The sequence below is a fragment of the Protopterus annectens genome, chromosome 2.part1 (assembly GCF_019279795.1).
Source record: "Protopterus annectens isolate FY-2018-M chromosome 2.part1, PAN1.0, whole genome shotgun sequence".
Lineage (NCBI taxonomy): Eukaryota > Metazoa > Chordata > Ceratodontiformes > Protopteridae > Protopterus > Protopterus annectens.
Genome location: NC_056729.1, coordinates 177,242,382 through 177,259,962, shown reverse-complemented (window position 1 = coordinate 177,259,962; position 17,581 = coordinate 177,242,382). Strand labels below are relative to the sequence as shown.

Sequence of the window (17,581 nt, the reverse complement as noted above, 5' to 3'; positions counted from 1 at the left end):
CATGAATTGGAATTCTATTCCAGAGCGAAGGGAGCCTCTGGGTTATGAATCTGTCCCTCCAGCAAGTTCTATTTATTTCTGTGCTGAGGTTCAAGTCCCTCGAGCGTGTGGCTCTAAGGGATTTAGAATTACTGAGGTGGAGCATGTCCATTAATTCTGGATTGGACATAGCTTTATATGTCAGGCATAGATCGCCTCGAAGTAGGCAGTATGCAACTGAGTAGAGCTGGAGTTTTTTTAACCGTGCAGCATATGGCATCTGCTTGAGTCCCTTGATCCTCTTGGTGAGGTACTTTTGGGGTCTTTCTAATTGCTGCAGGTGTCGGGGAAGGTACATCCCAAAAGGGGCATTAAATTCTATGACAGGCCTGATGAGGGATGAATAAAGGGGCACGATTACCTCTCTTGATCTAGATGTGAATCCTTTCATGATGAGGTGAGCTATGTAGAAGGTCTTTCTAACCACTTTGGTAATGTGGTTGTCAAAGGAGAGATTGCTATCAACTTGGGTCCCCAGATCCCTAATTACTTTCTCTGTACATAATGGGTTACCGCCTATGTGGTAATTTGTGGGCACATTGTTTTTGCCAAAGGGTATGACTATACACTTTTTGGCATTTAGCTTTAGACCATGGCTCTGGCACCAGTTATCCGTCTCTGTGAGACCTTTTTGAAGAATGTTTGTGTCAGCTGGAGAGTCGATTATGGCGCCCAGTTTGCAGTCATCTGCGAATTTGGTGAGCCATAGTCCTCCCATGTTGGCCTGTACCTCAGAAAAGTATACACCGAACAAGAGCGGTCCCAGGACAAAACCTTGTGGGATGCCACTTGTGACCGGTTTCGAGTCTGACATGGCTCCAGCAACTCTCACTCTGTGGGTTCTGTCTTTGAGCCAGTTTGCGACCCATCTTGTGACATAGGGGTTTATATTTAAGCTGGATAGCTTATCTATGATGCCCGAGTGGGGTATTGTGTCAAATGCCTTTGCTAGGTCCAGATAGGCTGTGTGGACTACCTTCCCTTCATCTATGGCTTTGGTGACTGTTTCAAAGAAGTCGACCAGGTTCAAAAGGCAGGATCTGCCCTTGACGAAGCCGAATTGGGTAGGATCTAGTGTCTGTAGGTCCCCAATGTCTTTGTTTATGAGCTCCATGATGATCCTCTCCATAGCCTTGCAGACTAGGCTAGTCAGGCTTATGGGGCGATAGTTTCCAGGGTCCGTAGAGGCTCCACCTTTGTGGAGTGGGACCACTGTTGCTGTACACCATTCTGTGGGCACATATCCTGTAGTGAGGCTGAGATTGTACAGCTGTTTTATTTGCAGGGTTAGTTCTTCTTGGAGTTCTTGTAGGACGCAACCCGGGACGCCATCTGGTCCCATGGAAGCAGTGTTTTTTGCTTTGGAGAGGGCAGCCTTCACCTGAGCATCAGAGATGTTTGGGAGGCAGCCCTCTGCTGGAATAGATACTGGCCCTTTTGGGGGGGGTGGAGAAGTTTGCACTGAACCTATCTGCCAGGATATTGGCGATGTCTGTGGGTTCAGTGTATTTTTGTCGTTTAGAATCAACTCAGAACAAGTCTGGGAGTTGCATCCCAGGTTCCTAACATAACTGAAAAAGCCTTATGATTGTCTTTAGTGTCCTGTGCAATTTTTCTCTCAAGCTGGCCTTGGAGGATTTTATGAGGATTGTAATTTTTGCTAGTACTGATCAGAGCTGCCTTCCTATTAGGGATTTTGCTCTATCATGTAGTAGCTTCCTCCTTCTGTTGTACAGTTTATTTATGGCTGGGGTCCACCAGACTGGATGCCTGCCTTTGGATGATTGGGTCTTGGTTTTGTTTGGGATAGCATGATCCATGCATTCCTGGAGATATCCGTAGAATGCGTTTATATAGGATTCTGCAGTTTGGGCCGTAGTTTCCACTGGCCCTGGGGCCTTGAAGGATTCCACTTCGGTTTTGAGAAGTGAGAAGTTCGCTTTTGAGAAGTTTTCACTGTGTTTTTCTGGGTTGGGGGTGGGGTGGGGATGTGGATATCCAGTGAAATTAATTTATGGTCTGATCTTACCAATGAGGGATATACTTCTGGTATGGAGCATAGAGTACCCATGTTGGTAATGATCAGGTCTAGTATGTTATCCCCTCTTGTGGGAGTGGTGACTAGTTGTTCCATAGCATTTGAGTATATAATTTCCAGGAACCTTTGAGCTAAGGTGCTGGGGCTTGAGTAGTGCTCCCAGTCTATGTTTGGGTAGTTGAAGTCGCCCAATATAATGGTGTTTGGAGAGATCTTCATGTTCTCCAATGTTTTCAGGAAAGCCAAGTGGGATTCCTGACTTTGAGAGGGTGGTCTGTAGGATGCTATAAACTGAAAAGCAGTCTTGCCCACTGTTAGTTGCACATGGATGATCTCTGATACTTCGTGCAATGCCACTAACCTGGAGGTGTGGATATCCTTGATAAATATGGAAACTCCCCCTCCTTTTGTGGTTCGGTCTGGGTTTTGGGGCCGACAAAAATTATATGAGGTATAACCTGGTAGTGCTGGGGTGCTCTCTGGAGCCTTGACCCAGGTTTCTGTCACTGCACAGATATCGATGTTCTCCATACTGAGGAGAGCTTTGAGTGCGTGTATCTTGAGGTTAAGACTTCTGGCGTTTAGCAGCATTACCCTTAGTTTCTTGTTCCTTGTGCTGTCTATGGAGGTGGGTTTGACTTTTGAGACTTGCCTAAAAAAGGCACTATGGGGGCGGCAATATCCAAAAGCCCAGTGGTGACAGGTGCAAGCCGTCCCTAGCGAAGCAACGTGGCTTGTCAAGCATATCATCCCAGGCTGACAGACACTGGATTCCCCTTTGAATGACACCAAAATTTTAGCCAATTGTTAAAATCGATCATTTTGTCTTTGTACTGTGGCATCATTCTAGGTGAGGGTAAGATGCTGCTCAAGGTCAGGGTCATACCGGCCTGGGCTACATGATCAGAGAGCTCCTCTATGTCTCTTTTCATGTAGTCCAGGGAGGTACGTCTCAGGTCATTCACACCAGCATGTACGATGACTGAGTCATATTTGTATTTGCTTTGAGTGACCTGAGTGCTTGCGTTATGTGGCGGATCCTAGCACCTGACAGGCAGCTCACTGTGACCTTCTCTTTGTTCAGCCTGGTGAGCGGGACATCAGTGTGTCTGACAATAGAGTCACCTATTACAAGAGTATCAGGTGTTTGAAATCATGAGAGAAGACATGTTGACAATAAATTAATTTACTGAATTTCAAAGGAAATCAGTCACTGGTTATTTGGCTACCATGTCTTCCCAATTGGAGAGTGAAGTTAAGACTTTTACAATGACATGTTAAACAGTCAGAACATAATAGTAATTAATACAGGAAGGACAAACATTATATTTTTTTTATTTCAAAGTATAACATGTTTATCAAAATGGGAAGCAACCAGAAGTAAGTGTACTACTAACTTCTTTCTACAGTTTCAAAAAAACTAAACACTGGCATTTAAGCAACCACACTGTGATTTGCTATTTCAGCTGCTTAAATAATTGCTGATACTACGTGCTGGGACCCAGCAGCACTGTAACTACAGTGCCAACTGTACTTCCTAATAATTTGCACCAGAGGCAGTCCCCTTCCATTTTGCACAGCCCTTGTTATGGTTTTGTACCCAGAGGTAGTAGCAAAAGATAACTGTAAATTCTTACTTACCCTCAGTATGCTACAGCTGTCACTCTCTCTTTTCTCAAAGTAAATCTCAATCAAAAGATCCCCAGCCTGAGAAATCTGAAAATAAACAAAAATACACTCTAGCAAAGCCTCCAAAAATCATTAAAAAACAATAAACAAAAATTGCTGTTTAATCCTTCTGGCCAATGTAATAACAATGGAAAGTACCTTAGACTGTTAAGTAGATATAACTTCTTGATAAAACATCTGCACCTGAGGTCAGGAAGTGAGTAAGTCTGCTGATGGTAGATATATAAATTATACAACCACACATACATATTTCTGTTACAAAACGTTACTTATCCTAGGTATCTTGAATTATAAATACTTCCTAGTCTGAATAAATAATATATCCCAAAGACAACCACAAGGCCTCTACAGCTATGTCCAAAACCTCAAAGATGAAATGATGGTCAGCTGTGCGACATTCACTGGGCAGAGTGACACAGCAAATTTGCTGACTGACAAATTCAGCTCATACTTACCCCTCACACCCCCAATGCCCACCCCATGAAATAACTTCTAGCATAACCCCCCCAACTATTAACAGGGAGCAGATCCTGGAGGCACTCATCAGGACCAAAATACAGCCTCAGTGGACCTTGACAATATCATAGGATGCCTGCTAAACAGCTTGAAACATGATCTATCAGGGCCCACTTAAGTCAGTTTTCAATTATAGCCTCAAAACAGGGTCTGTATCATGAGAACAGTGTACTACAATGGTTATCCCACTTCACCTGGGGTGGACTATCAACTGACCCCAGAATCTCCAGACCTATTAGTCTGACATGTCTAATATGCAAAGTCATGGAACAAATTATCATGGAAATGATAAACAAAGACATAGGCAACCTTCAGACACTGGACCCACCCAGTTTGGCTTTGCTAAGGGAAGTTTATGCCTACTAAAGCTGGTGGACTTCCTTGAGAAGATCACCAAGCCAATGGATGAGGGCAAAACTGTGCATACCACCTACCTGGACCTGGCTAAAGCTTTCAATATAATACCCCATTCAGGTGTAGTTGATAAATTCACCAAACTAGGTGTAACCCCCTACATAACTTGCTGGATCACCAGCTGGCTCACAGACAGGACCCAAGAAGTCAGGTTTGGTGATACCACCTCCATGAACAGACCGGTCACCAGTGGGTTCCATGCTGGGACTGCTCCTATCTGGTATCTACTTCTCAGATGTAAAGGCTAATATCAAGGGCTTTTGGCTGATCAAATTCACAGATGACTGAAAACTGCGAGCTACCATAGATTCCCCCCAATACACACATTTAACAGAGGGTTTAATACAGACAAATGACTGGTGCCAAAGTTATGGACTAAACCTCAATGCCAAGAAATGCATTATAGTGTCTTTTGGGAAAACTGCCCCTGAGGCTAATTACTCCATTGATAAGACACCCTTAAGATATGACCCAGCAGGCAGGGATCTGGGATCATATGTAGACAAGTAATTTGGCCTTTAATTAACACTAGGCCAGGGCAGTATGAAAATTATTCTATATTGCCCAACTTATAAGTAAACACATGGCATCCAGGTCCAAGGAAGTCATAGTGCCTCTTTACTTGGCCATTATCAGACCCATCATTGAGTATAATGCCTGTTTCAGCATGTAGCTGACCAGACATATGCAAAAGCGGGAATGCCCAGAAAGGTTCCTTACCAAGAGCATCCAGGGTATAAACACATTTTTCTAAATGGATCACCTTAAAGCCCTATCTCTATACTCTGTCTCCTACAGGTTACTGATAGGAGATCTATGTCTAGCATATGAGGCATTCTTGAATCCAGCACTGATGGACCTTTTGCACATCCAGAAAATAACCAGCATCACAACCAATAGATCTAAGGATTTACATTTTGCTTGTAACATAAATAAGACATGTTGGCAAGACAGATATGTGTTTCAGGGGATCTCCATGCTCTGGAATAGACTCCCTATCTATGTGAAAGAATCCATCCCTAACCCTACTTAAGTATAACCTGGATCAACAGATGGGAAATTGGAGGTTCACCCAAGGTCTGGCCCTATATCTCTAATAGACTGAGGCAGACTGTAATGCCCAAACTAACACAGACCCCCCCCCACACACACACACACATACATAACATTGGGTTGGACTGCACAGCTAGACTTTTAAAGGCCGTGGTGGTTGTTAACCTAGTATATACCTATGAACCTACACACTGCTGTAGCAGTACCCAAATGTCAGAATACTTTCAGTAACATCTCCAAAAATAGATAAGTGATTTGAGGCAAACAGCAGGATCAATAGTTTAAAGAGAAAACAGCTAAAGCCATTTAGCACAAAGGGAGATGGGAAGGTCTTAGATGCTAAAGACTTAAAGTCATTCTGTACTCTCTACACTTTGCACAAAAAGAGTAATCATTATGTCTATGCATCTTGTTCAAGATGTAACAGGCTAATAAAAACCTTCTCAGAAACTCCTGAATGTCACACAGGCCATTCCTATGAGTATCCCCGTGGCCTACACACACTGCAAAATGTTTTCCTTTGGCAATGACCCTTTCCACTAACAATCCCAACAGTTAATGTCTGTCTTCAGCATAAATGGACATGAAGACATTTCCAATTACCACAAAAAACATACCTTGTAATAAACAGGTCCCCTTCAATGGGCTGACAGTGAGATGTTCTTCATCTCACATTGCTGCAGTCCTTACACTTGGGTAGTCCGCTGTCCTCGGTCGGCCCGAATACCAAAGTATAAGGCTGACGTCGGTCAAGGCGCATTTGACTGACATCAGGACGTCAGGGTACAAATGCGCATGACCGACGTCATATCCTCAGTCTTTTTTGCCGCATGGTCCGATGCAGAAGCAGCGTTGCAAGTGCCGGTTGGCGTTCTGAAATTTTTCGATTTCGGAGTTTCAGACCGAGTCAAAGTTGGCTAAGTACCCCGTTGGGGAATATTTTGGTTTTTTCTTGCCTCAGTGGTTTACCGGATGTCAGAAAAAGTGAATAACTGTATTTCTTGTGGGAAACGGATACCGCATAGAGATTATCATACTTTGTGTATTCCTTGTTTAGGGCCTGGGCACGACGTTGTTGGGTGTCGCTCTTGTGCTAGATTTAACAAACGCCCAATAAAGAGAAGGTTAGATTGTGCCAGGTTAGTCTTGAAGCGGTGTAATTATAAAATGCCGTCGGATGCTCCGACGCCCGCTTCTTCGAAGAAGCGCAAGGACAAAGCAGCTAAGCCTAGGCTAGAAGAACCGTCCGTACCTGACGCCGGTTCTTTAGAGGTCTCGGTGGAGCCGGTGGTTCTGCCTGAGGTTTCTTTGGAGTCCCAGGGAGAGACTTTGTTATTGCAAGATGTGGCCTCTCAGGAGGCAGGCCAGGCTGAAGGGGCTTCTCAGGTTACTGTACTCCCCTCCCTTCCTAGGGTGGTTAGGCCCTCTCCTTCTGTTTCTAAGGCTTCTCCCAGAGGCAGGCCAGGTTTAGCTTCAGTTGGTGTCACCCCTAGTTCTTCAGGGTCTGTGCCCAAGAAGCATATGCTTAAAATGGCAGAAGATTTGATTACTTTGATTAGAGGTTCTATGCCCCCTCCTGATAAGAGACCTAGGGTGGAACCTGAGCTTGGGAGTTTTGAGCAGGCTTCGGATGTTTCAGAGTCTTTGGCTGAAGACTTGCAGGAGTATTCTCCTTATTCTGATTCTGATGTGGATGATTCTACTCCTTCTGCTTCTCCTCCTGAGGATTTTTCTTTTTCAGAGACTCTTCATTCCATGAGGGAGCATTTTAAGTGGGAAGGTCAGGACTTCTCTGATTCCAGGAAAAGGCTTAGGGAATTTTTGTTTTACCCCAGCATAGGCCTTTGGCTATACCTCCTGTTCTGGATGTGGTGGAAGATGTTTTGCAGAGGCTTCTCTTAATCCTGATTCTTTGCCTCCTGCTCCTGTTAAACCGGATAGGTATTACAGGGTGCCTGAAGCTCATAAGTATCTTTTAAGAGTCCTAGGGCAGACCCAGAAACTGTTAGTCAGGGGCCTAAAGGTGTTAAGGCTTCTGTTGTCAAAAATCCGGTTCCTCCAGATAAAGAGGCCAGGGCTTTGGATAGATGGGGAAAGAAAGTTTATACTTCTTCCACCCTAGCTATGAGGGCTTTGAATTGCCAGTTTCACATGTTGAAATACCAAAACTATCTCCTTTCACAATTGAAGTCTAAGGTAGATGCTCTGGCGGAAGGTATTGAGTGTAAAGAGTTACAAGACTTAGTACATGTTTCTGAACAGGTGGGTAAGCATTCTTTGCAATGTGGTTTTGATGCTGTACAGGCCTCGTCTAGGGTGGCTGCCACTGGGTCAGTTCTTCGCAGGCACGCCTGGCTGAGGGATCAGAATTTATCTGAACATGTTAAGACAAGGATTTTAGATGCTCCTTTACAATCTGATGTGTTGTTTGGTTCTCCTGTGGAGGCAGTCTTAAAGAAAATGGAAGACAAGGCTAAGTCTATGCAGACTGTTAAAGATTTTTTGCAGGTTCAGCCTCCAAAGTTTAGTAGAAATTGGCCTACCAAGGGGTGGACGTATCCTTCTTATGATTCCCAGTCTAGGGGTAGGTCTAGACGTGGTAGGGGCAGAGCTCAGGGCTCTTTCAGGCCTAGAACAGGGAGTTCACCTGCACAGTCTTCGGGTGAGGGCAGGGGTCAGTCCTTTCGTAAACAGACCCAATGACCTACCTTTTCAGCTGCCAGAGCCTTCTCGTCTGGCAGCACCTTTGGGAGGAAGGTTGGCACTTTTCAAGGAAAATTGGAGTTTGATTACCCAAGACAAATGGGTATTGGATATCATACACCACGGTTACAGGTTTTATTTCCATACCTTGCCTCCTTTCAAAGGCATGCCAGACGTTCCTCCTCAACAAAGAATAGAGGCTCACAAACAAATTTCTCTGTTACTTCAAATAGGGGCCATAAAGCCGGTCCCTATGCCAGAAGTGGGCCTAGGATTTTATTCTCGCCTGTTCCTAGTACCAAAGAAAGGGAACACATGGAGACCAATTTTGTATTTATCTACCCTCAACACTTATCTGGACATTCCCAAGTTCAAAATGTTGACGTTACAACAGCTTTTACCTCTGCTGGGCAAGGATCATTGGATGGTAACTTTGGATCTCAAGGAGGCTTACCTTCATGTTCCTATCAGACTGAGTTGCAGGAAGTATCTGCGTTTTCGGGCTGGGACTTCTCATTATCAGTTCTCTGCATTGCCCTTTGGCTTATCTACTGCGCCCAGAGTGTTCACGAAAGTTCTGGCTCCAGTGATAGCTTTCCTCAGGCTAAAAGGAATACAGATCTATCCTTATTTGGACGATTGCCTGATTCTGGCTCAAGGGAAGGACGAGCTTCTTCATCATTTGGAATACGTGATAGCAGTGCTAAGATGCCTGGGGTATTCTGTGAACGAAATAAAGTCCAGTCTAGTACCCTCTCAGGACATGTGCTTTCTGGGTGTAAGACTGAATACAGCAGCCCAGATGGCCTTTTTGACCCCGGACAAACAAAGGAATCTTTCCCTTTACTTTCATCAATTGTCTCATCAGTCCAGGCTGACTGCAAGGACAGTCCTTCAAGCCTTGGGGTTCATGGCATCTTGTATTCTGGTGCTTCCCAATGCCAAACTGCATATGAGGAAGTTACAATGGTATCTCAAAAATGTATGGACACAGCACTGCCAGGATCTGGACACTGTCATTCAAATAATACCTTGCATACAAAAGGAATTGTTGTGGTGGGCTCAGGAATGTCACCTAAACAAGGGACTCTCTGTGACCCGGCCAGAGGCGAGTCAGATTCTAACGACAGATGCCTCAGACAAAGCTTGGGGAGCTCATCTGAATGGAAAGTGGATACAAGACAAGTGGCCTGCCAGACTACAACATCTACATATCAACCTGAAGGAGATGTTAGCAGTCCAGTTTGCATTAATAGCTTTCAAGGATTTACTTCTTCCAGGACAGGTGTTGATTCTAACAGACAACACAACTGTCATGTGGTACATCAACAAGCAACCGGGAACAGATTCTTATCCTCTATGCAGGCAAGCAATGATTTTGTGGGAGGCGGCTCTCAGTTTACAGCTAAATCTTCAGGCAAGGTTTCTGCCGGAGCACAGAACTCCTTAGCAGATGTGTTGAGCAGACAAATTATGGATCCCCACGAGTGGAAATTGGATCCTCATGTATTTCAGAAATTGACAGTGTCATGGGGAACTCCAGACATAGATCTGTTCGCTTCTCCACTAAATCACCAGCTGCCAAAGTTTTCGAAAAGGTTTCATCCCACAGCTTGGAAAGTGGATGCTCTTTCTTTCAATTGGAGCAATCTTCATGTGTATGCCTTTCCACCTCTGCCTCTCCTCCCAAAGGTACTACTAAAGGCCAGACAGGACAAGCCAAGGATGATTTTGATAGCTCCAGATTGGCCTCGACAGCATTGGTACCCATTACTGAGAAGCCTGGTGGAGCCTCCATGGCCTTTGCCTTTGATTCCACACCTGTTGTCTCAGGAGGACAGTCATTTGCTCCATGTCAAGCTTCACTCTCTTCATCTCACAGCATGGCATATTCTGTTTTGAACCATAGTGGGTCTCAACTTCCACAACAAGTTTTGAATGTTATTTTGGAAGCTAGAAGGCCTAGTACAAGGAAAGTGTACGCAGATAAATGGAAGAGATTTTTATTTTGGAGTGCAGCAAAGGATTTTGATGTTTCTGAGCCTAATTTAAGTGTGGCTCTTCAATATCTTACTGAGTTACTGGAAAAAGGTTTGTCCTTCTCTTCTATTAAGGTTCATGCTGCAGCAATTTCGGCTCACTATGATTGTGACCCACCATTGTTTTCTCATCCTTTGTTCAAGCAATTTCTTAAAGGGGCAAAGAATATAAGACCCCCACGTAGAGCTCCTACTCCTGCTTGGGATCTCAATTTTGTGTTGGAGAAACTTACTCTACAACCTTTGAGCCTGCAGCTACTACCGAGTTGAAATATTTATCATGGAAGACTGCTTTTTTGTTGGCCATTACCTCTGCAAGAAGGGTTTCTGAGTTGCAGGCCCTTATGGCGTTGAGCCTTTCTTAATTTTTCATAAGGATAGGGTATCTTTACGTACTAATCCTTCCTTTATTCCTAAAGTGGTTTCTAGTGTGGCTTTAAACCAAACTATTCATTTGCCTACTTTTTATGCAAATCCCAAAATCAAGGGGAAAAGATTTTGCACACTTTAGATGTACACAGGCAGTTGCGATATTATTTGGACAGAACTAAAGGGTTCAGGCAGTCTCAGCAGTTATTTGTTTCTTTTGCTTTGAGTTCTCAGGGCAAGCCTGTGTCAAAACAAACTATTTCTAAGTGGATTGGGTTTTGCATTGCTTTCTGTTATTCCCATCATGGCAAGGAGATTCCAGCTGGGATTAGGCCTCATTCCACTAGGGCTACTGCCACTTCGACAGCTTTTTGAGGGGTGGCAACTAAGGATATTTTGGAGGCAGCTACTTGGAGTTCAGTGCATACTTTCTCTAGGCATTATCACCTACCACTTTATTCTAAATCTAGGGCTGGTTTTGCCACTGCTGTTTTGCAGGGTATTTTGGCAGCTCCTGCTTCCTTATAGTTTGGCCATCCTCCCTTACCTCTGCTTTGGGAATCTACCCAAGTGTAAGGACTGCAGCAATGTGAGATGAAGAACATAGTACAGTTTTGTACCTACCATAAATGTAGATGTTCGAAGATCCACATTGCTGCAGTCCCTCCCTCCTTCCCCTCTGTAGTTAGAGGCGGTTGTGTGGGTTGGGTTGTCAATATATTGTATATATTGTATACATTGTACATATTTTTAGTGCTAGGATGGTTGGTTGTTTGTTTGCTGTCTTTTGGTTTGGACCTTTCTTTTTAGGGTCTTCTGACATCTGGGGCAAGAAAAGACTGAGGATATGACGTTGGTCATGCGCATTTGTACCCTGACGTCCTGATGTCAGTCAAATGCGCCTTGACCGACGTCAGCCTTATACTTTGGTATTTGGGCCGACCGAGGACAGCGGACTACCCAAGTGTAAGGACTGCAGCAATGTGGATCTTCGAACATCTACATTTATGGTAGGTACAAAACTGTACTTTACAACTACAGTTTCATTTAGGTGACAAGGCCTTCTGAAATCTAAAAAGCATTAATTTCTGAAGAAATAAATAGTTGGTGAAAGGAACATTGAAGCTGATATCACTAGAAACGCCACATTGTTGGCCATTTATCAGAACATATGGATGATATACATCATGTGTGTGGGGGGATATTTTAGTAGCTTTATTTATTTTTATATTTTACTTTTTAATTTCGAGATTCCAAAATCTCGACTTTCTGGGATAGGTATTTTGAAAGTCGAGATTTTGGTCTTTTGAAATTAAAAAGTGGACGTATATACATATATATATATATATATATATATATATATATATATATACACACACACACACACACACACACACGTGTGTGTGTGTGTGTGTGTGTGTGTGTGTGTGTGTGTGTGTGTGTGTGTGTGTGTGTGTGTATATATATATATATATATATATATATATACATATAGTGAGAGAGACAGACAGTGAGATATTTATACATAGATAAACAGTACAGTTGCATAAGAGATTACAATAACACTAAATGATCAAATTGATCACTGTTGCAGTACCCATGGGATGTATCCTGCCAATGATACCACATGCCCAGTCAGTATGCCAAATCCCAGGTGCTCCTTTTTCATAATTTACACATCTGAACATAGACTTACGCATGCATGTTGGTACAAGTCACATGGGTACTAAAATTCTCATTGCTTTCTTGCTCCAGTTACTGAGGCTAAATATAAAGAAGATAAACTCAGAAAATATAGGAAAAAGAGGGGGGAATGCAAGGCAAATAAAGGTACCACCTTGACCAAAAGAAAAAGGAAAAGAAAATGTGGGATTGAGAGTTTATTATACATATAATGCAACAGTAACCTACTGAATATCTACTGTTAAGGTAAGTTTTATGTAACCATATGATTTTCATCGTTAGATCAGTGTTGTAGTAATGCCAACATATGGGGAATTTTCCCAAAGCTTTTTGTATAGAATAGCAGGTGAAAAAAGGCACTGAACCTTGTTCCTTGGAAAAAGAATCAGTTTTACAAAGTTTTGTAAATGTGTGAATAGAGAATCTAGTAGCTGCTTTTATAACAGATTTGGAAGAAGCTTTCTGAACATGCAGTAGCTATTGAAAACGAACTTTGACATTACGTGAGAGGGTTTTACCATGAAAAGAATAGCAGTACAATATGGAATGGGAAATAAATCTTGAAATAATTTGTTTAGAAACTGGAAACCCTTGCTTTTTGCCATTAAAGGAGATGACAATTTCATCAAATTTTGTAAATTCCTTTGTCTAGTACAAAGACAATCTCTGTCATCTGTGAACATCATGCAAGAGCAGAAAATGTTTACTTTTGTTTTGAGGATTAGAAAAATGACAGAACTTGAATAGATTGGTTCAGAAACATTCTGCTACTACCTTTGGCACGCTTTACCAATTAGTCTTAAGGGGAAACTCTACCTTTGTGGGAAAACAGAAAATGACAGATTGGCACCAAGGTTTGTAATTCCGAAGTTTTCCATGTAAAAAAAAGGAAAAAAACTAAGAAGTTAAAATAGTTGGTTCAAAAGATGTAACCATCTGAAATGTTGGATCCACCAGATTAAGTCTTAAAAAATGGAGACTGATCGGCCGAAAGAACAGACTTGTATATGCTAAGTCCAAGATGCCATTTCTCAGAATATTCCCTTTTCTCTGAGGTATGGCAATCTCTGAGATGATATATATAAATTGGTGTGGGGAGGGTGCAGGTGTGCAGGGGAGCTTGCCTGTAGGGTTTTGGAGGCTAGAAAAATAAGCAACAACCCTTCATGGCTTCCTGGATAATGGCCATAAATCTCTACTCTGCTGTTTCTACAATATCCAGAACAGGACAAGACAAAAATGTACTGCACATCCTAGCATCACATGACAAGGGTTTTATTTTTATTTAATACCAAGTGAAGACTGGATATAAAAATGTCTGTCAGCAGCAACACATCTGCTTGTGGTCGCGGGCAATGTTCACTGCTCTCGCAATTACTCTACCTCCTATACAAGTCTGTGATGAACCCCCCCCAGACTGGCACCACCTTATTCAATTAGGCAGCAAGATAGAGAAGAAAGACACCACAGCACCATCCATACTGTCTTTTGGGATGACTGATAGGCGTGCTGTAAATGCGTAAAGAACTACCTACTTACCACAGCATATGGGATATGCCATTAGGTGGTGACATGCAATGCATATGGCATGAGAAGTTATGGCTTGCTGTAATGAAAACATGTCTCCTAAATGTGATACCCAACCAAAGTGGTATCCACCAAGAATTGTGAAGTTAAATTTGACTCAAATGCTTTATAACAAGAGAGGCAAGTAGGGTTTTGTCATCTCATTCCCTTCTTTTCTTGACATTAGCTTCTCCAGCTCTGTAGATTCTAATGAAACTTGGGTCAATCAGTTGCAATCTAAATTCATCACTCATTTCCAAAGAGCTGACAAAGAATTACATTGATAGTTAGCAGCCAAGAGAAGCAAAAGTGGCAAAAAAAAGAGGTTTGTGTCCGAGAACCATTTGCATATCAGTACTGATGTTGCTAATATCCATTCTAAGTAGACATGCCCTTAATAGTATAGTAAGATTTGACATTTTTCATTAATACTGAGATTATCATTATGTCCATCGAGTAAGCAGTACAGACTTGCTGTGAAATCTCTTTTATGTCACTTATACCTACATTCTTATTTTCAGTCACCATCTGCAGTGCAAAATCTTAAATAAGAATGTGGATGCAAACTGACAGGACTGCTTACAGGAAATGTATTCCCAAAGTGCCCATATCCCCTCCAAACTACACTGTTCCTATAAAACTTGTGGGTGGCTGCCACCCCTGTACTAATGACCCTGTTAACTGATCAATAACCAGAGAGACTTTTTCAAAACTTATTTAAAATTTCACCACCACAGATCACTTCATCATTTGCAAACTGTAAACCCCTCAGTTAAGGGTAGCCGTTCCACCTACCACTATCTGCCGCATACAATCCACTCTCTTCTAGGACATTACCATGCATCCATATTTGGAGGTGCTAATTTTGATCCTTGTTACTTCTGCCAGCAGCTCATTGGTTCAATGTGTGCTAGAGGCCACAATCAGATACAGACATCAGACAGCACACAGCAGTGGCCCTGGTACCATAACCCATACACCCATAAAACCCAAAACGGGATCCAGCACTAGGCGACCACAGCAGTCACCTAAGGCCCACTAGACAGGGAGAGGGGCCTACTGGCCGACAGACTTACATTTCTTCTTTAAGGACGCATGCACAGAGTGTCCTCAGTAATGTCTATGCATGGGTTTTCAGTGTGGTTTTCCAGAGGTTAATGAGAACTAAGAGACAAACTTTCCAGAGGAGGTGAGAGATGTGTGTGTATGTGTGTGTGTGTGTGTGTGTGTGTGTGTGTGTGTGTGTGTGTGTGTGTGTGTGTGTGTGTGTGTGTGTGTGTGTGTGTGTGTGTGTGTGTGTGAAATGCCCTGGTTAGGAGTGATAGGTTAGTTAATTTAACCAGACCCAAACCTTACCCCTTAGTTATAGGACACAAGACCATGAATACTATAAACCAACTACCAGACTATTAGTCCAACTTCAAGTAATTGTGAGTTGAGTTTTAGTACATTTTCAAGGCATTGTGAGCTTCATGAGAAGAGAAGTTTACTGCTGCTCATGCTAAGTCTGTTTTTAATGCACAACTGTTTGTTTAGCAAATGTTTATGACTGTTTATGCTAGAAAATTTGAAAGCAGTGTTAGTAGCACAAAAGGCTGCATATTAGCTTTTGATGCAGAAGTCTGTGGGTTCTACTCCCACACCATGTAGATGGATTGTTGATACTATGTCATACTTTAAGGATGTGGTGGGGTGCTGCAGTCCTGAGTGTGTTCTCCTTTGGATGAGATGCCTTGTAATTATAAACCTGTTGTTGGTTTGCCATCCATGTCCTATTGCAATATTAGGAGCTTAACAATTTTTTTAATGTAAAGTAGGCAATTTGTCCTTCAAGGTTAGCAGGCAATGACTTTGTAGATGAAACACTGAAATATAAAGTTGTTTGCTAGTAGCAACCTCTTCATTAGTTACAGATCTCTTTAATGTGGAATTATTCAGATGACCTTTACTTCTGTAGAGATTGTGCATATTGACTGGCAGTGGTGGACTGTAATAGCAGAAGTCTGAAGGACCTTTTATGGCTGAAATATTCTGAAATGGACAGTTTTGTCATTACTGGGTCATATGTTTTGTTTCATTGCTCCTGGAAAAATGTTCAAAATTTGAAATGCACTCTAAAAAGTGGTGCTGTCTATAAAAAATAATTTAATGCATTCAAGTAGATGAATAAAAGAACATATGTATATTTGCATGGTCTTAGATGTGTGCAAGGGGCCTAGATGCATTTTCTTTGAATGTGGGTCTCAATGCAGTTTCAATGAATGTGAGTTTCAAGGGCACAGAAGTTTACTCTTAATGTTGTCTGTTTTTACTGTGAGACTGTATTGTTTTGTTTTGTTTAGCAAATGTGTAACAGTGTTTGTGCAACAAAATCTGAACTAAATCATTGTAGATGTAAAGAGGAAGACAGCATGCACACTGACAGGTCTGAACAGTGTTTATTGCAAGGAGATATAGCCAGGTAATGGGATACTAGAATGGCTGGGGGGGGGGGGGGGGGATGCCCGATCCATTACCCTGCTTAGGGCCCCATTTGACCATGATCCAGTTCTGGTAGAACCTCCTGCAGCAATTCTAGTGATAAAGGATCATGAGTCTACTCATCTAAGAAGCAACAGTAGAATCAATTGGCAAACTCTTGTGATCATTCACATGAATGTAAAGAGCACAAAAAAAAAACTGTTGCACAATAAAAAATTTCCTTGAAAATCAGCAATTCAATATAAATGGGGAGGGTTGCGTCAGGAAGGGCATCCGGCTAAAACTTCACCAAATAATTAATGCGAACACCAGTAAATATTTCCATACCGGATCGATCAAGGCCTGGGTTAACAACGACCGCCACCAGTACTGTTAGCCAACAGGGTGCTGGTGGATATCGGGCTACTGTTAGCCGAAGGAGGAGAAGAGGCGGAAGGCATGGCCAAAGGCAGGAAGAGAGGAGAAAGGCTAGGACTGTGGTAGTGAGGGTCGGAACTTTGAATGTTGGCAGTATGACTGGTATAGGGTGAGAGCTAGTTGATATGATGGACAGAAGGAAGGTTGGTATATTGTGTGTGCAGGAGACCAGAAGGAAGGGGAGTAAGGCTAGGTGTATCGGAGGTGGATTCAAATTTTTTATCATGTTGTGGATGGGAGGAGAAATGGCGTAGGAGTTATCCTGAATGAACAGTATGCTAAGAGTGTTTTGGAGGTGAAAAGAGTGTCGGATAGAGTGATGTTTATGAAGCTGGAAATTGATGGTGTAATGATGAATGTTGTTAGTGCATATGCTCCACAAGTTTGATGTGCGATGGATGAGAAAGAAAAATTTTGGAGTGAGTTGGATGAAGTGGTGATGACTGTACCCAAGAGTGAGAGAGTGGTGACTGGAGCAGATTTCAATGGGCATGTTGGTTAAGGGAACAGAAGGGATGAGGAAGTGATGGGTAGGTATGGTGTTAAACAAAGGAATGCAGAAGGTCAGATGGTA

At 42.6% G+C, this 17,581-nt stretch overlaps 1 protein-coding gene across 1 annotated transcript in view; it reads right to left on the bottom strand.

Annotated features, from left to right (window-relative positions):
• Positions 1–17,581, bottom strand: part of ARAP2 (ArfGAP with RhoGAP domain, ankyrin repeat and PH domain 2) — a 2,678,178-nt gene that overhangs the window by 756,693 nt on the left and 1,903,904 nt on the right. Inside the window, exon 25 of the mRNA XM_044062089.1 lies at positions 3,719–3,793. Coding sequence (XP_043918024.1) covers positions 3,719–3,793 — 75 coding nt within the window. The remainder of the gene's footprint in view (positions 1–3,718; positions 3,794–17,581) is intronic.